The sequence below is a fragment of the Hemicordylus capensis genome, chromosome 1 (genome assembly GCF_027244095.1).
Source record: "Hemicordylus capensis ecotype Gifberg chromosome 1, rHemCap1.1.pri, whole genome shotgun sequence".
Classification (NCBI taxonomy): domain Eukaryota; kingdom Metazoa; phylum Chordata; class Lepidosauria; order Squamata; family Cordylidae; genus Hemicordylus; species Hemicordylus capensis.
In genome coordinates, this window is record NC_069657.1 from 63,071,600 (window position 1) to 63,090,408 (window position 18,809).

At 44.3% G+C, this 18,809-nt stretch overlaps 1 protein-coding gene and 1 long non-coding RNA gene across 5 annotated transcripts in view; one reads left to right on the forward strand and one right to left on the reverse strand.

Moving 5' to 3' along the window:
- The window catches only part of LOC128340636 (uncharacterized), a 21,434-nt gene extending 12,707 nt beyond the window's left edge, over positions 1-8,727 (forward strand). The window contains exons 3-4 of one of the 2 annotated variants that reach the window (XR_008313851.1): positions 4,441-4,513; positions 8,352-8,727. This is a non-coding gene — a long non-coding RNA (uncharacterized LOC128340636). The remainder of the gene's footprint in view (positions 1-4,440; positions 4,514-8,351) is intronic. The other variant, XR_008313850.1, reaches the window with a different exon arrangement.
- On the reverse strand, positions 8,588-18,569 carry ACTC1 (actin alpha cardiac muscle 1). Of its 3 annotated transcripts, none has more exons than XM_053285967.1 (7): positions 18,421-18,569; positions 17,022-17,170; positions 15,153-15,477; positions 14,046-14,207; positions 12,055-12,246; positions 9,650-9,831; positions 8,588-8,944 (listed from the first exon to the last, which is right to left on the reverse strand). In XM_053285967.1, exons 2-7 carry the CDS (start codon positions 17,148-17,150, stop codon positions 8,801-8,803), a joined length of 1,134 nt encoding a protein of 377 aa, XP_053141942.1. In that variant the 5' UTR covers positions 17,151-17,170; positions 18,421-18,569; the 3' UTR covers positions 8,588-8,800. The 3 variants fall into 3 exon arrangements, with proteins under 3 accessions (XP_053141942.1, XP_053141944.1, XP_053141943.1); XM_053285969.1 differs by lacking the exon at positions 18,421-18,569 and adding an exon at positions 18,086-18,102; XM_053285968.1 differs by lacking the exon at positions 18,421-18,569 and adding an exon at positions 17,389-17,540.
- Between the last annotated feature and the right edge of the window lie 240 nt (positions 18,570-18,809).

The window sequence follows — 18,809 nt, forward strand, 5'->3', positions numbered from 1 at the left end:
AAAAGCAAAAATTTAAAAATTAATGGGCAATTGTTCCAGCTGTAAAGAGCAAGTCAGTAATTAAAGCCCCTCCCTTACAGGGTACAGGAACTGACTCGTTAAGGACTAATTCAGGAATTCTGTGGCAACCCATTCTCCCTATATTCACTTACATGATGCTCAGCTCTCTGGCAATGGAAAGAGGGCTGTGGGTGCACAAGAAGCTCTCAATATTCTTGAAATAAAATATTGGAAGGGAGATTTGGCAGTGGGAGTTGGGCTGGCCGTTACAGTACAGAGGAAAACGGTCCAGGCAACTGAAGTCTGTTCCTTTTTCCAGCTCTTCTCCCAACTCTGAGACCCCTGGGAGCTCTGAGAACACTCATTCGAGGATTGGGGTGCTGCTCCTGAATGCTAGGTCAGTTAATGCTAAAACATCTCTCATCCATGATCTGATTGTGGATGAGCATGCTGACCTGGTATGTGTGATGGAGACCTGGTTGGGTGAGCTGGACAGGGTTGGTCTCTCTCAGCATTGTCCTCCAGGTTTTCTGAGTGGGCAGCAGCCCCACCTGGAGGGTCGGGGAGGGGGCGTTGCAGTCATTTATCAAGAGACCCTCCCCATTTCCAGGTGCCCGGTCAGGCAATCTCAGAATTTCGAGTGTTTGTCCTTGAGGGTGGGCCTCTGAGATAGGCTGGGGATTCTGCTGGTGTACCGACCACCCCACTGCACTTCAGTCTCCCTACCTGAGCTGGCAGGGGTGTTCTCGTAGGTGGCCTTGGGTTCTACCAAACTTATTGTTCTGGGGGATTTCAATGTCCACGCTGAGGCTCCCCTAGTAGGTTCAGCTCAGGATTTCATGGCCTCCATGGCAACCATGGGCCTGTCTCCACTGGTATCGGGCCCTACCCACATGGCAGGACACACTCTTGATCTGGTTTTTGCCAACTGGGGAATAAATGATCTGGAGGTGGGGGAGTTTGAGATAACTCCCTTGTCATGGACAGATCATCGTCTGGTGGGGTTTAGTTTGACTGCTCCGTCTGCCCTCTGCAGGGGTGGTGGACTGATTAGAATAGTCCGCCCCAGAGGCTTATGGATCCACTTGGATTCCAGACGGCCCTCAGGGAGTTTCCAGTGTCCAGAGCTGGTGACCCTGTTGAGGCCCTGGTTGATCTCTGGAATGGAGAAATGACCTGGGCTGTTGAAATGGTTGCTCCTAAATGCCCTCGCCAGCTTGGTGGAGCCCGTTCAACTCCTTGGTTTTCCTCAGAGCTTAGGGCGAAGAAACAACATGGACGACGGCTGGAACAATGCTGGAGGAAGAGTCATGCCGAATCCGACTGAACATGGGCTAGAGCCCATTTTAGGGACTTATCCGAGGCAGTTGGGGCGGCGAAGAAATGTATTTTCTCTGCCTCTATTGCATCTGCTCAGTGCAGACCAACGGAGCTGTTTCGTGTGGCAAAAACATTGCGCCACACATCTCCCCAGGTAATGGGGGAGGAATCATCTGCAGCCCATTGTGATCAGTTTGCTTGCCACTTCGCAGATAAAGTCTCTCGCATCCATGCTGACCTGGACTCCAGAGTTTTGGCAGTTCCAGCAGAAGTGTCTCTGGTACCATCTGGTCCTGTTGTGTTGGATTCTTTTCAATTGGTGCAGCCTGAGGATGTGGACAAGATCCTGTGCAGTGTGAGAGCGACATTGTGCGCTCTTGATCCTTGCCCTTCATGGCTAATAAAAGCTGCCAGGGAGGGCACAGGCAGATGGTTGGAGGTGATTATTAATGCTTCATTAAGGGAGGGCAGGATGCCATCGTGCCTCAAGGAGGTGATGGTAAGACCATTATTTAAAAAGCCCTCCCTTGATCCCTCCAACCTGGACAACTATAGACCTGTATCTAACCTTCCCTTTTTGGGCAAGGTGATAGAGCGTGTGGTGGCGTCCCAGTTGCAGAGGGTCTTGGATGATATGGATTTTCTGGACCCTTTTCAATCTGGCATCCACCCCAGATATGGGACTGAAACTGCCTTGGTCGCTCTAGTGGATGACCTTCACCGGGAACTAGACAGGGGGAGCGCATCCCTGTTGGTTCTGCTGGACCTCTCAGTGGTGTTCAATACCATCGACCAAGGTATCCTTCTGGACCGCCTCTCGAGTATGGGAATTGGAGGTACTGTGTTTGAGTGGCTCTGTTCCTTTCTGGGGGGGGCAGAAGGTGGTGCTGGGGGACTACTGCTCGGCTCCATGGCTATTGCCCTGTGGGGTCCCACGTGGTTCAGTTTTGTCCCCCATGCTGTTTAACATCTACATGAAGCCGCTGGGAGAGATCATCTGGAGACATGGACTGAGTTGTTAGCAATATGCAGATGACACTCAGCTCTATCTCTCCTTGATAGATCTCTATCTCTACCTGATCATAGGGAGGCAGTAGATGTCGTGAATCGGGGATTGAAGGCCGTGATGGGTTGGATGTGGGCTAATAAACTGAGACTGAATCCAGACAAGATGGAGGTAATGTTGCTCAGTAGGAGAACCAATCGGGATGAGGTGATTCTACCTGTTCTATATGGCTCTGCTTTTGGAAGCTCAAGTAGAGGTGGTGGCCAGTGGTGCCTTTGCACGGCTTTGGCTAGTGCACTAGCTGCGTCCCTTTCTCAAGAAGGCAGTTCTGGCCACAGTTACCCATGCCTTAGTCACATCACGGCTGGATTACTGTAACGCACTCTACGTGGGGCTGCCCTTGAAGAATATCCAGAAACTGCAGCTTGGCAGGGCCTTCTCTGTTGCTGCCCCCAGACTTTGGAATGCTCTCCCAGTGGCCATTCACTCCTCAGATTCCATCACAGTTTTTAGAATGCTTGTTAAATCTTGGCTTTTTATCCAGGCTTTCACATGATTGTTTTATTGCTGCTTCTCTGTGTTTTTATCCATGTACAGTGTTTGTGTTTGTTTATTATATATTTTAAATCAGATTTTATATTTTTAGCTTAATATTTTTAACTGTCATTTTTATAATATGTTTTTTAATTTTTGTAAACTGCCTTGGGATTGTTTTTAATGAAAGATGGTGTATAAATTTAACAATAAATAAATATTCTTGCACTGAAGGCCTCCTTGTGTAGTGGAACAAGCACAGAGGGGAAGGGGCAAGCAATTTTCACATCACCTCTTCTTCCCAAAACCCTTTCCACTGGTATAAAGCTGTTCCCAGGGCTCAGGCAGCCCTCAGGAACTTATTTATACAAGTGTAAATGCTTGACTACCAAGCAGAAGTTTGCCAGTTCGAATCCCCGCTGGTGGGAAACACCTATATTGGGCAGCAGTGATATAGGAAGATGCTGAAAGGCATCATCTCTTATTGAGGCAATGGTAAACCCCTCCTGTACTCTACCAAAGAAAACCACAGGACTCTGTGGGCACCAGGAGTCGAAATCGACTTGATGGCACACTTTACCTTTAAAGGGCTTTTGTATTTTAGAAAAGCTAAAGAGTAGAAAAGCTAAAATTGACGCTCCTCCCCTTCCATGCCCAGTCTGCTGTGCAAATAAGCCTTCAGTGTAGGGATGCTGAAGCGTTCTTGCAGCCCTACAATCCTCTTTCTGTTACTAGAGGGCCATATGTAATGTAAGCCCGTACATTTTAAGATAGGGATAGCTTTAGGGGACAGTTGTATTTTGTATTGGTTGGGCCACAGTTAGCATTAAGATTGGTCTACTGACTTTAAGCAGGTTTTAAATATGCAGGGTAAAGTGCATAGGCATGTTTTTAATAAAACCACCACTTCTAGAGCTATTTTAAGCAGAACGATGTGCTGACTGCAAGTTAATAGACTTACTGGATGACAGGCTGTGCAAATGTGTGCCTAGTAACATTAGCCCATTCAGACACACCAAAAACGCCCCACTGGTACCATGTACAGCTGTGCAAATGGGTCAGAAGTCCAGCCCTTGTCCCATCAATCACCCTCACACCTTGCAGCTCATGCTTAGAATGGGGTTTGTCTTAACAGGGGAGTACCCTAAGTGTGATGGGGAGCACCTCTGTAACAGCGAGATTGGATTGATCTAGTCATCACTGCAGATTTCATTGTCTGAAAAGATAGCAAGGGAAAGGCTTTCTGTTTCAGGGAGTGACATGATGCACAGTTGCCTTCTTGCAGCTGGTACTGAGAATCGTGACTCTGAGGCTGAGGCCCACAGCCACCAGACTAGTAGATAATTTCAAAGTAGCAACTGCAAAAGCTGCATTTCCAGAGGTTTCATCATTTGTGACAATGGGGGAAACCTGTGTAAATGCAGCTTCTGGAACTGCTGCTTCAAAACAATGTTGGGGGCTGTCTTTGAAGCCTGCAGAAGGGAAAGACCATGATCAAGGCAGTAAGCTGCACATCATGTCAGCCACAATGTCTTAAGTCAGATAATACTCATAATCAAAATTCACTTTCATGTTGCCAGATCAGCTTGGATCATAAGAGCCCTCCTAGATCACAGCAAAGTTCCAACATGTCCAGCCTTCTGTTGCCTACAGGTGAAACTCGGAAAATTAGAATATCGTGCAAAAGTCCATTAATTTCAGTAATGCAAATTAAAAGGTGAAACTGATATATGAGACAGACGCATTACATGCAAAGCGAGATAAGTCAAGCCTTAATTTGTTATAATTGTGATGATCATGGCGTACAGCTCATGAAAATCCCAAATCCACAATCTCAGAAAATTAGAATATTACATGGAACCAAGAAGACAAGGATTGAAGAATAGAACAATATCGGACCTCTGAAAAGTATACAGTGTACTGTGCTTGATTGGCCAGCAAACTCGCCTGACCTGACCCCATAGAGAATCTATGGGGCACTGCCAAGAGAAGGATGAGAGACATGAGACCAAACAATGCAGAATTGCTGAAGGCCGCTAATGAAGCATCCTGGTCTTCCATAATACCTCATCAGTGCCACAGGCTGATAGCATCCATGCTACGCCGCATTGAGGCAGTAATTGCTGCAAAAGGGGCCCAAACCAAGTACTGAATACATATGCATGCTTATACTTTTCAGAGGTCCGATATTGTTCTATTCTTCAATCCTTGTCTTCTTGGTTCCATGTAATATTCTAATTTTCTGAGATTGTGGATTTGGGGTTTTCATGAGCTGTACGCCATGATCATCACAATTATAACAAATTAAGGCTTGACTTATCTCGCTTTGCATGTAATGCGTCTGTCTCATATATCAGTTTCACCTTTTAATTTGCATTACTGAAGTTAATGGACTTCTGCACGATATTCTAATTTTCCGAGTTTCACCTGTATAGTGACCAACCAGATGCCTCTGGAAAGATCACGACATGAAGATATGCCCTTTCTCCTGCTGTTGCTCCTCTGCAACTCTTATTCAGAGAGATATTGCCCGTGAACCTGCAGATAACACAGCTATATGTTGACTAGTAATCATTGATAGGCTTATCTCATCCCTTTCTGAAGCTTTCTGAGCTACTAACACACACCACATTTAATGGAAACAAGTTCCTTAATAAATTGTGTGTTTTGTGAAGTAATTTTTTTGTCTGGATGATCTTGAGTTTTAGCATTATGAGAGGGGGATAAAATCTTCTTTCTGTCCACTTTCTCCATACCATGCATCAGATTATGTTAATTAGTCAGTTAATTTAGTTTATAATTACAGTCAGTGAACAGACCGAACATGCTTATAAACATACAATGGAAATACAATAAAACATAAAAATCACACACACACACCCCTAATATACCAACAACGTGTTCATTGAAATTAACAATTATCAACAGAATCAGAAAAATTAACACATTCACATATTAATATGTTGACTGATCAATACCTCTCTTCCAAATTCTGCAGTCAACTACACAAAATCTAGCAATGTTAAGATAAATTTCAGGTTGTTGCTCTGAAAGGAGAACAACAGAAAATTCGTTAGATCTACCTGGGTATGCATACGATTATGAATTCTATCATGTCCCTATGTTGGGCAGCTTTGGACAATAGGTCCAAGCCAGTCTCACCCACACATGATTATGGACGTAAGTGCACAACCCGTTCCTCAGCCCCAGCACGCCATTCCAGCTTCTGTAAGCACTGGCAGGGGAAAGTTGTCCTTCCTGCTACGTTTATATAATATTTACGTTGTACGTGAGGCAGTGGTTCAGACACCCACCCCCACTCAGATGATTATGAGCACTAGAGCAGCACATCAGGAGGGGGAGAGCTGTGCCACCCTGGGCTTCCTTGGGAAGGGGAGGGTGGCAGAAATTGTCCCTTCTTCAGTGCACCAGTGAAATTAGTTTTGAAATGCTGTAAGGTTGCTCCTCATTGCAACGACACTTTCTTGCTCTGGATGTCAGCCACTCATTAAATCCCTAATGAGTATAGCCATATTGTTTATAGAGAATCACTGAAAAAATATGTCTGAAGGTTAATTATGTAATACTTACCTTATTCAGACAGCCAGTTGAACAAATGCCTAGTTCAGAAATGTATTTACAGTTTCTTGTTTAACTTTCTGAAATCAAGTTTAAGGAAGCTTCATCACATTAGTGCTTATTCTTTAAAACCACAACACACATTTCCAAAACCAATTTAAAATACCTGCTCTCAATTCCTATTTAAGTTACAGAGGCATCTGGATCTTTGAAAATATAAGCTTTTTTAAAAGCTCTTGTAGATTATAAAAACTGTTCAGATCCTACAAAGTGTTTTTTCAAGACAGGAAAGTTCTAAAACTGCACCTTTGGTCATACAAGTCGAGGTTGCACTGACCAAACTGACAGGGCAGTTGAATGAGTTTCTGCAGTTTGTTTCTATCCCGCCACAAGACTCATGGCAGCATGCACGGTGCTCCTATGTCATCTCCCATTCAGGTACTGGCCCAACCCAGACCTGCTTGGCTCTTCAGCAAAGCTGCTGCTGCTGCTTCACATGCCTTCAGAACAGTTTTCATGTGCAGTAAATTCACTGTAACCTGGTGCCCTTTATGCCAATACAAATCACTTGAAGGGATGCTTTTTATTTTACACAGCAATCATATTTATGTTACAGTTGTGTTGCTGCATTGATCTTTCCTGAAGTATGATGAGCAAATGTGCCTCCCCAGGGGTGTAGCTATAATTGAGCGAAAGGGTTCAAAGAACCCGACCCCCAGATCCACACCTCCCTATTTTCTTCATTATCTCCCTCATTCTGAGGGGCCACCAGAGAGAGAGGTGAACACGGGCTCCATGTCCCCTAGCTACGCACCTGTGCCTCCCCAAACCCTTCGAAGTTCATAGAACTGAAGGGCAGGTTATTATTAAATAGAATTATACACTTGTGGGAGAATGCCCAGGAGGAGCCCTCATTAGTCACAAATCCCAAGCACTAATACACACTTAGGAATGTACATCTGTCTTCATAGTTTAGGCACTTAGCTGTGGGAAACACCAGTGGAACCAGAGAAAACAGAATTCCCACAAGTGTAAAGCAACCTTAAGTGACTAGGAATAATACATAAAACATTTCCCCTCCTTAGCCCTCTTCCAAAGTCTTATCTGGCTTCAAGGATGCCTGCATCTATAGATGAACCCCATATTGCTGATTGCGCCAATGTTTGAATGTTGCCTCCAGTGACCTCGCCAGTTGTCAGTCAATGAGCCAGCACAGATGAAAAAACTAGTTTAAATGAGTATTTGGAGTCTATGTAGATGGGCAATTCAGATGAATTGCACAATAAAGGGATGTGCCAGGAGGGCATGCAGAGAATATCCCAATAGGCACACTTTGGTATGTCCCCCTCCTAATGCATGGACAGCTACAGTATTGTCCACACTGGCCCTTTGTGACAAGCAGAGGAGGAAGTCCAGTTAGTAGTTGGTAAGGTATACTGCTATTTAACAAGACCAATAATACGTAAGAGTTGCTTGGCCTGGTGTCAGACAAAGATAAGAGTTAGGATGTAAAATGAGCAAAATATCACACACACACACACTTTAAAATGATTTCTACTTCAGACATGTTCTTTAGTACATCAAAGTCTTATGCTTGTTTCTATCAGAATTTGGGGTAAGCTTAAGAAGGTAGGGGTGGGTGAGTTGTCAGAACAAATTAATGTTTTCCTTTACTCTGTCTTGCCTGAAGAAAATAATGAATAAGTGTTTGAAGGATTAAGAAATCAAGCTAATTTGTTATGTATAACTCTCTGATCATATTAACATAACAGAATTGGGTTTGTTGAGCAGGACTTAAGCTTTCAATGCTTAGATTACACAGAGCTCCATTGCATTAGGGGAAAAATTCAAATCTAGTGATTTAGTGCAAAACAGATTGTCATTCTTGTCCTATATTTTTTATTTACCCCAGGCTACTCTTTTCAGAAATTAGCATCAACTGCTTCTCACAATTCAGGTTTCAAAAGAACAGCAAAAATATGCAGACAGTGTGAATTAATGCTAAGAAGCTGAGCCCCTTGTTTCACGAAAGAGGATCAGCCCAGAAGGACAATGATGTCATTGACGATGTCAATTGCAAAGATTTATTACTAATAAGTTTTTGGAACATCAAAATATATCCCCACAAAAGAAATCAGACTAAATCTCTTTAGGTTGCAAATCCCAGATCTTGTTTATTTATAAAGCAATAAATATTCAAAGAAGCACAAATAAATTGCATGGTGTGTGTGTAAACAAACTGTACAATAACTGAACCAAGTTCAGGAAGGAGAGCTGGAAAAAAAAGAGGGGGGGGAGATTTCAAGAAGCACAATGTCATCATCCTGAGTGGGAGATAAGTGGAGGCAAGGGGAAAGATGCTTAAAAGCACTTGCGGTGGACAATCGAAGGACCAGCTTCATCATATTCCTGTTTGCTGATCCACATCTGCTGGAAGGTTGAAAGAGATGCTAAGATGGAGCCACCAATCCAGACAGAGTACTTCCGCTCAGGAGGCGCAATGATCTAAAGGAAGGAACAGCAAAAGGATTCTCAATAGGAGCTACTCCAACACTGCTTTGCAGTCAATATAGCGTTGCTTACATTATGACTTCCTAACAACGGCCTCTCATTTGTGAAACATGCATTTTCAAGTTTTGCTACAGCTAAAGTTGCTCTATAAGAACTGTAAAACTTTACTCTGCAACCTTACTTGGACTCCAATTATTATTTTAAACAAGAAGTTCTGGTAAGAACTAATCTGCCTACTCTCCTTTCACTATAAATCTTAATTGATAATTACCAACTTCACAAGTTAGCTCACTTCCGCTTCAAACATTCACGCATTTCCCATCTTGAACTGGGGTGAATGACATCACAAATCACACCACAGAGGTGTCCCTACATCAAATTTGATCCAAATAGGTTCAGGCATTGCAAAGTTGATAAGGGTGTGTGTGTGTGTGCGCGTGCGCGCACACACACACACGGGGTGCTGGATGATCTTACTTTCCTTAAGGAAAGTAGACTAAAAATCACAGGAATATAGAAAGCTTGTTACACCAAGACAGTCCATCTAGCGCAGTACTGTCTACGCTAACTTGCAGTACCTCTCCAAGGTTTCAGGCAGGGGTTTTTCCCTCAGTCATACATGGAGATGCCAGGGACTGAACGTGGGACAGATGCTTTTACCACTGAACTATGACCCCATCCCCAACTCTTCCCTCTCACCTTGATTTTCATGGTGCTGGGAGCCAAAGCAGTTATTTCTTTCTGCATACGATCAGCAATACCAGGGTACATAGTGGTACCACCTGAGAGTACATTGTTGGCATATAGGTCTTTACGGATATCAATGTCACATTTCATGATGCTGTTATAGGTGGTTTCATGAATACCAGCAGATTCCATTCCTTGGAAAGGAAAGGAAAAGTGATAAGTAACTGAAAGACATGGGGTAGAGGAGAAGTGCCAGCATTTTAATCATTATTAAAAAGAACAATTCTGCAAAGAAAGCAAAAATATTAAGCCACCATATCTCTGCCAGAAAATGGGAGGAAACCAGAACTATGATCCAGGTTCAAATAAGATGTGGAAAGACAGGGGTTTGTGGTTTTTTTAAATAATACAATGGCCAGAGAATGTGGCACAGTGCCAGGTTGTCCTCTTCTTCTCCATTTGCTCTTGTTGTACCACAGAAATATATACTTGTACAGAACCTTGAATCTGCACAGTGTAAATGCAGCAACTATGACACAGAAGTTGCTGCTGACTAGGATGCACTGGTTCATATATCATACATCTCAATAAGGTGTTTCAGGGAAGGTTTGGTCTGTCTGCATGGACAAAAAACCAATGTGATATGAACTGTGTCAGCACTTTGAAATTGATGTCTGTACCATACATGTGCACTTAGATATACACATGCCTATGCTGGCATAGCACAGTTGTGAGGACTGGGCTAATTTAATTTGATGTTATACCATTTAAGACAGTTATAGCTTTCAGGCCGATAGCTTGCATGGTGAGAACTTCCGAGGCACAGTGGATAATGTTAGCAATTGCATTTGGAAGGGGAGATGTGCAGAGGTCACATTTATGAAGACAACAGATGCTGAAGCTATGAGCAGGGGCTTAGCTGTGAGCATGGGGAGAAAATACATCAGAAGTAAGTATCCATGGGCCACATTCCAACCTATTAGTCAACAGGTGGCTTCTGAAAGAGAACTGAAACTTTATCTATAAGAAGACAGCAGCTGATGAGCAGCTGCGTTTAAACACATAGGGCTTAGATGATAAGCACTTGCTGTACCCATCAGATTTATTTGACAGAGTAGAGGGAGAAGCTTAGCATCCCAGTCATGTCCATGGTTGTTTTTATGAAATGTGAACCTGTTCAAGCCTTTTGAAACTTGAAAAGAATTTTGGAGCACTTAGAAATTCTACTTCTCAGGCACTGCTACTGTCACCTCCATTTATTTCCATTGTTCTTGTGCAGAGGTGCTCCCGCTCATCCAATTGAAATTGAGGTAATGCCCCAGTGTTATCTGGTGTGTCATACAATTTGTCTCAGGTATATCTGTCTTAACAGCAACAGGATGAATTAACACACACAAATGCAAAAACATATGCCACTCAGGAAAGTGCAGGGTTTTCCTAGATCAAGAATATTCCATTCTTTTATTTGAAGCCTATCACTTTGACATTCCCAACAGAATGGATCCCATGTAGTCAGGGGTGCCATTTTGAATCTGATTAGTGGGGGTGCAGAGAGAGATTAACAGTAGGAGCAAGTTTCTGCAAAATCAACAGACCTCCTCTTGTATATACACAGGAGGCTAAAGTGCAAAACAAAAGGTTGATTATTTTAAGAACATTTTTGCAGTTCTTTTATATAACTCATAACTACCTTCACAGTATCATCAATATAGGACAGTCAATCAGTTGACTTAAGCAAAAGAATTTATGCTTATGGCATGTGTATCTACAACACAGGCGGATTTCATTGTTTATGTCAATAGTTGCTCATTCTGCAGAACCAGTAAGCTGGCCAGAGACATAGATGCTTGGAGGGATAATCATGTGTGGGCTGGCTGCCTCCCTCCCTCCCTCCCTCCCCACAGCACACCTAAATTGCATCTTTGATGTTAGTAATTTTGCTGATTAATTTATGTGAGACATCTCTTCAAGTTAATTAACTAATTAATTGAGATGAAAAACAAAGAGGATAGAGTTATTAGGCCTCAGATGTACATGCTTATCAGGCTCAGTCATTCTCCTGGCTGCAAATGCGATCTAAAAAAACCCAACTCAGCAATGCAAGAGTTTTGAAGAAAGGAACACCGCTGCAGCTAACTCCAACATTACACTTCTCTACTCGTATCTTTACAAATGTAAGATTATATTATTTAAGACATTAGTGCCAACAGAGTGCTAGACACTGGGTAGACATAGAAATGAGGTGGCCCCTATCCTAAAAGCTTAATTAACACTTCGTCATATTCACCTTATGTAAAATCCCCTTGAAATTGTTCTCAATCAGGAGCAATGGTCCTCAGATGTTTCAGAGATTTATTGATAAGAGTTTAAGCAAGTTTGAATTGCGTCCTAAACATTGCATGTGCAGGAACACTTACCAATGAAAGATGGTTGAAAGAGTGTTTCTGGGCAGCGGAATCGTTCGTTCCCAATTGTGATGACCTGGCCATCGGGCAACTCATAGCTCTTCTCTAGAGAAGAGGAGGAGGCTGCTGTTGCCATTTCATTTTCGAAGTCCAGGGCGACGTAGCACAACTTCTCCTTAATGTCACGGACAATCTCACGTTCAGCTGCAGAGACAAACCCAAAAATTCATGGCCTCGAAGAAGAGAGTGCAGGTAAGGAAGAGACTAGGAAGAACAGCAAGGAAAGAAAGAAAGCTAGCGGAAGGGCAGAAAGCTAGAAGAAAGGCACCGACCATTTCTCAGGAGTTTCCCTATACTCCTGGTTAAGCACATCATACAGTGCCAAGTCAGGAGCTCAGGGAGCTGCTATGTTATCAATATCCTTAAAAAGGGCTCCTTGGGAAACTAAATGTTGAAGTGTCCCCTGAGGAACATGGTCACAATCAGGGGAAGCGTATGGGGAAATCAGGGCCTGAAGAGAGACGGGTAACACAATCACATTCATGGGAACAGGTCTTGAGGAAGGTTTTAAATAAGACAACATATGACGCTGACTTATAATAAAGCAGGCCACTGGCCCATATAGCTCAGGACTGTTTACAGTAACTGGTGGCAACTTTCTAGGGTTTCAGACAAGGTCTTTCCTAGTCCTATGTGGAATGCCAGAACTGAACCTGGGACCTTCTGCATGCTGAATGTGTGCTCTACCATTGAACTATGGCCCCAAGAGAGGGAAATAGGAACATAGGAAGTTGCCATATACTGAGTCAGACCATTGGTCCATCTAGCTCTTTATTGCCTATACATATTGACAGTGGCTTCTCCAAGGTTGTAGGCAGGAATCTCTCTCAGCCCTATCTTGGAGATACCAAGGAAGGAACTTTGAACCTAGATGCTCTTCCCAGAGCGGCTCCATCCCCTGAGGGGAATATCTTACAGTGCTCACACTTCTAGTCTCCCTTTCACATACAACCAGGATGGACCCTGCTTAGCTAAGGGGACAAGTCACGATTGCTACCACAAGGCCAGCTCTCCTCTCTTTTCATGGCATGGCATCTCCTCTCCCAAATGGCATGGCAACAGAAGAAGCTATAGTGAACAGCACTTGGAAATGGAGTGAGAAAAATGGTCCTAGTCATAAGAACTTCTACAGTTATTAATTGTGTGTCATGTTATCCAAATATTATTTTCAAGTCTCCTAAAACCAATGAGGCTGTTCTCATGAGCTGCCTAGTCTAGCCTAGCTCCTGGAGTGGCATTCCCACTCAGCCAAACCCCACTCCAAAGCCTGGCTCTTAGCTGAGGTTAAGGGAGTGAGTGCTTCCTTAACCCGGCTGCTGCGATAGAGTGTCTCCTTGGGCTGCATGCAGAGACGGGTGCCTAGAGTGCCCATCTGACTGGAGATCCTGCCAATGCACTGCGCGCATGGCACGGTTCATTGTGGAATATCCAGAGGCAGGGATGTGTTGTCCCGGTTTCCAGAGCTCCGCACTGTGTGGATTATCTGGTAGTCCCAGCAGTATTATTGTGATCATTGGAGAGTGGAGAGAGAAGGTGAGTTGGAGCAGCCTCCCCCCCCCCCCGGTCATGTGAATGGCCCTAATATGCATCAGTGAAGAATGAAGATGCATTCATTCTTTTAACTCTTCCAAAAAAAGTTGAAAGAATGAGCCATTTTGGAAGGGCAGTATATAAATAAAATAAAATAAAACAAACAATATATTTGTATGAAATCCACATGTTTTATAATAAAAGATAGGAATGTATGTGTTTGTTTCTAAAAAGAATTGTAATGGCAATGTAGGTCCTGTTTTTAGTTTATTGTGCTGTTCAACATCGTGCTGCCAAGGCTATAGGCACTGCACATGCAACAAACTGTGTTTTTTTAAAAAGTTTTAGAATGTATTTCTGAGGCTCAGAAACGTTGGCCACTTCATTTCAGAGAGAGCCTGAAACATGCTTACCAGTTGTCACAAAGGAATAGCCACGTTCAGTCAGGATCTTCATGAGGTAGTCTGTCAGATCCCTGCCAGCCAGATCCAGACGCATGATGGCATGAGGCAGAGCATAGCCTTCATAGATAGGGATGTTGTGTGTAACGCCATCCCCCGAATCAAGAACAATACCTGTGAGAATGAAACGGCCAAGATCAGATAAGCTTGTAAGCACACTAAACCTTTTTCCGAATCCATATGGTCTTTCAGTATACAATTCATACAATATGTTCTTTCAGTATACAGTTCAGAAGGCAGGACATAGTTATGAAACCCCAGTTGCACACATAAGTATAGTGTTTTTCAGGTATAGCTGAGAACCAGTCTGAAGGCTGAGCATTCACTTCCCCTTTCAAAGTTCTTGCTGTCTCGTATCCGACTACAACCTACAAGGAAAATACTGCCTTCAGTTCAACTTTAATTCTAAGACCTAGTTTTGCTCAGGACCCAATTGTATGCCGGTATGGGTTGAAAAAGCAATGGGATAATATTCCATTTTAACAGGCATGCTAATATATTGCATAATAAAAGCTTAGCTGTTTGGGTTGTTTTTGGTTTCTTCCTGGCTAGTGTCTTCACTAACAATAACTGTTTTAATATGTTTATTATTTTGTACAGGTATGCACACTCAAGATACTCCTCTTTAAAGCCCTTTTAACTATCCATGCTGTATTCACAATGGTGCCCTTCTCACATTACAACAGCAGTCCTGGCTTAATCCTATCCTGCAGCTGCAATGTTGAAAGGCCTCCTGTGACATGGGTGAGATCAGTCATACAACCCTTCCCTCTTGACCAGTGCCCCTTATCTCACCACCTGAATGAGGAGATTGTGCCTCATAGTGCTAGGCCTTTAAATGTTATGACAGTGCCTGAAATAAGCCACTCCTATACTGCTGCAATAAGGAGCAACAAAAACAATGAAGGTGGCTAAGGAGTGGTGAACTTTCTTCCTTTTTCTGCCCCTTGAAACGGTGAGAAAGAAGGGGAGGATTCTAATTTGCATGACTGACCATAAGCACAGAAAGAGGAAGGCATGGGAGATATTGCTCAGAAGAAAAGTCAGTTGGCTTTTTACCTGTAGTACGCCCAGAAGCATAGAGGGACAGAACTGCCTGGATGGCCACATACATGGCAGGCACATTGAAGGTCTCAAACATGATTTGGGTCATCTTTTCACGATTGGCTTTAGGGTTCAGAGGAGCTTCTGTGAGCAGGGTGGGGTGTTCTTCAGGGGCAACACGCAGTTCATTATAAAAAGTATGGTGCCAGATCTTTTCCATGTCATCCCAGTTAGTTATAATGCCATGTTCAATGGGATACTTCAGGGTCAGGATACCTCTCTTGCTCTGAGCTTCATCACCCACATAGGAGTCTTTCTGGCCCATGCCAACCATAACACCCTAGAGGGCAGAAGAGACAAAAAAACAAAAGAGCATTGTGGCTTAGCATTGTCAGCCAATGCAGTATAATGGATAGAATGATAGATTTGGACATGAGGCCAGCTGAGTGGGGGTGGGGGTGAAAGACTATGCCAAGTTAACCGCTGCTAACTGGGCAAAGAGATACCAGTGGTGACTCTCATATTTAGCAAAGGGATCCTATTCAGCCCAGCATAGTGTCTCTCTAGTGGGTTCTGCTAGAGTATCCTTCGTGGTGGTGGTTTTAGATCATGGAGCCCTTTTGGGACAAGAAGCCGTCTACTCTTACCTTTTGCGACATAAACCTCCTGGAGAACCTTTTTTTGGTTTAAAGGTGGTGTATAAATATTTTAAATAAAGTTGGTTTTCGTCTGGGCTCACTTTTAACTGGATTTTAGCATTTTTTTAAAAATCAATTATCAATTTATCATTTTTATCAATTTTATATTGTTCTATCTGTTTTATTATCTTTGTGGAGGAGCAAGATTCAAGTGTTTTCAATAAATAATAAAAATGCCAATTAAATATGAAAATCTGCCTTTACTATGTTCCAGTATTAATGTAGTTCCCCAACAGTATCTTCTTAAGTTCATAATTCTTTTTCACAAAAAGAAGGTGAGGGGAAACATATGTAATATTATTAGGGTGCATTTGCAGATATCTTCTCAGTTGTTTAGTCCAGCAGTAACTAACTTCAGCAGCAAGTTCTTCACCTCTGTACTTCCCAACCTATTCTCCCTCTCCAGTGCTGTGGGGAACCACATTACTCACATTCACTTCAGCACCAAGATAAATAATTTACTGCTAAATTTGCTACTGAGTGGACCTCTTAGATATCTTGGGTATTATTATTATTATTATTATTATTATTTCCATTTCTATTCTATTTCTAGAATATTATTTATTCGATTTCTACTTATTTGATAATCTAGACAGAGCTGAACTCACAGGAACATAACTAGGGGAAAGGGGGGGCGTGTTCGCCCCTCTCCCCAGCAGCCCCTTGGGGTGAGGGAGGTAATGAAGAAAACAGGGAGGGGTGAAGCTGAGGCCCTGGGTTCTTTGAATCCATCCACTCAATTATAGCAACACCCCTGGACATCATTATCCTCTGTGGCAGGGATTCCCCACCTTATGTCCTCAGATCATGTTATTGGACTACAACTCCCATCACCTCCAGCCACAGTGTCCATCGGTAATTGTAATTTTTTTTAAAAAACCATCTGGTGATCCTGCTTGGTTATATTGCAAGGGATTCTAAGAATGTGAAGTCATTGCTTTGCAACTGCAACATGTGTGAGCGGGAAAGGGAAACGTTGCTACTAATAAACATGTATTTGGCAATGAGGAAGAGAGGAAATATTTTTGCAGCAAGGGAGGTGGTGTGCAGGCGAAGAGAAAAGTCCAGACCTCGCCGGGCGCGGCGTTTCTGCTGGGGGCAAGGAAGGAGGGGCTGGGGCGGGCGCTCCCTCCTCCCAGCTCCTGAGCGAAGCACCAGCCGGACGGGACGGAGAAGGATACGTTACCTGGTGCCTGGGGCGGCCCACGATGGACGGGAAGACGGCTCGCGGGGCGTCGTCTCCGGCGAACCCTGCCTTGACCAAGCCCGATCCATTGTCGCACACGAGGGCGGTGGTCTCCTCGTCGTCACACATCTTGGGAAGGAAGCAGGGAGCTGAAAAACACAAGACCAGGGAGGCCGATTGCTGGTGTCCGGGCAGGGGCGGCAGCAGCGCCTATCAGGTAGAGTCGCTGAGGGCGGCTGCTCAGCCCGTTTGCCTCCCCGTTCTCAAACGACCCCCTCACTTCTAGCCCACATCGCAAACAAGGTGGCCCCAAGCTGGCGCCCGGTTTACAGGCTTCGCTGGGACTGCTGCGTTCTCTTCTACGCACTCGTACAAGAAGAATATTCCTTGGCGGCAGCAGGCAGTTCCCTTGGCGGCTCTTCCTTAATTCATCCGTTCCAGTTGCTGTCCTGGCTCGGGTTACAACAACAGGTCGGACTCCAAACGCGCCGCGGAAGGTTTTAGTTACTAAGGCGGGTCCGGACGCAACTGGCGCGATCTACGGATTGCTTAAGCAGCTGGTAGGCTTTAGGAATCAAGCCAGCTCGAATACAAAATGACCGCCTTAAACCATTAGTGGATCGCAGACTTTAACACCCCTCTTCTTCTTTTACTTTTTCTTAACTGTCCCTTTATCTCTCTCACGCGTTGAGGTCATCTTTTGCCCCAGGAATCGCAGTAGAGTTGGCATTAGTACTTTCAAAAGCATTATTTCTTGCAATATTGTTTTTTAAACTATGGGCGGGGGGGGGGGGGGAGTATGAAGTTAAAACCCCGTTACTTCAGCGGCTAAGCGCAGACATAACACAACGCCTCCTTGTAATGTCTAGGTGCCTCCCACCTCCAATGCAGCAACACCTTAGCGAGTAAACAGAAACCCAAGGATGAATGGGAAAGCTGGGGAAGGGGAGCAGTTCAAGCCTAAACCCCCGTTTACTTTGATCACGTCCCAATGAAGCCCCATTGACTTCAATACAATTTCCATCTCAATAAGTCCTGATCTCTCCCGTGCACACAAGCAGTACCTCTGCACAAATATGCCTGTTCTCTCTCGTCCACACACGTTACCAGAACACACAGAAGGAGATCCACAATCCAGCAAGGATTTAAGCCGATCTAGTCGTATCGCCTCGCGAGGGCTTAAATCTAATTAAATGCTTCAAACGAGGTGGAGAGAGAGCGGCCATTCTCCCAATTACCCAGCGTTAATCAAATGGAGAGAGAGAAAGGGAGAAAGTTGCTAGGCGGGAAGGCTGCCCTTCCTGGGCTCTCTCATCAAGATACCAAACCGCTCCCGTCGCTGTTATCAGGAGGGCCCGGCTGGATGATGGATTAAGTGCTGCTCAACTGCGCTACTCACCAGGTCAACACTTACTGCGCGGGGGTCCTGAGAACAAGCTGGGTGCTGGCGCGGAGGGAGTCCCACCAATTTATACTGGGCTGAGTGGCAGTGTCACTCTTCGGCTTCTGGGGGACAAGGCAGGCACCTTGCCCTTATTTGGTCGGCTTCACGCCATTGAGTAGCAGTGAGGCCATTAATGGAGCAGGGAAGGCAAAAGTCGCAGCCGGCTGAAGCACTCGGGGCCCCAAAGCCCATGTAAGGAAAGCAAAGGGGCTGCATTCAGACAGCAAAGGGGATGGCCAAATAGGGAACCCATGTGAAAAGGGGGGTGGGTGGGAATGCGAGCCCACTTCAGGAGGCAAGGTTTTTTTAAAAGAAAAATTCAGTGAATGGGACTTTCCCCATCT

Bases quoted from the DNA above. Each gene is read 5' to 3' on its own strand.
- ACTC1 (XM_053285967.1), bottom strand. From the start codon at position 17,150: ATGTGTGACGACGAGGAGACCACCGCCCTCGTGTGCGACAATGGATCG. The intron at 14,208-15,152 runs GTAAAAAGCCAA...TCATTCTCACAG, and splicing joins TGCTTCTGGGCGTACTACAG to GTATTGTTCTTGATTCGGGG. The intron at 9,832-12,054 runs GTAAGTGTTCCT...TTCCTTTCCAAG, and splicing joins CTTTCAACCATCTTTCATTG to GAATGGAATCTGCTGGTATT.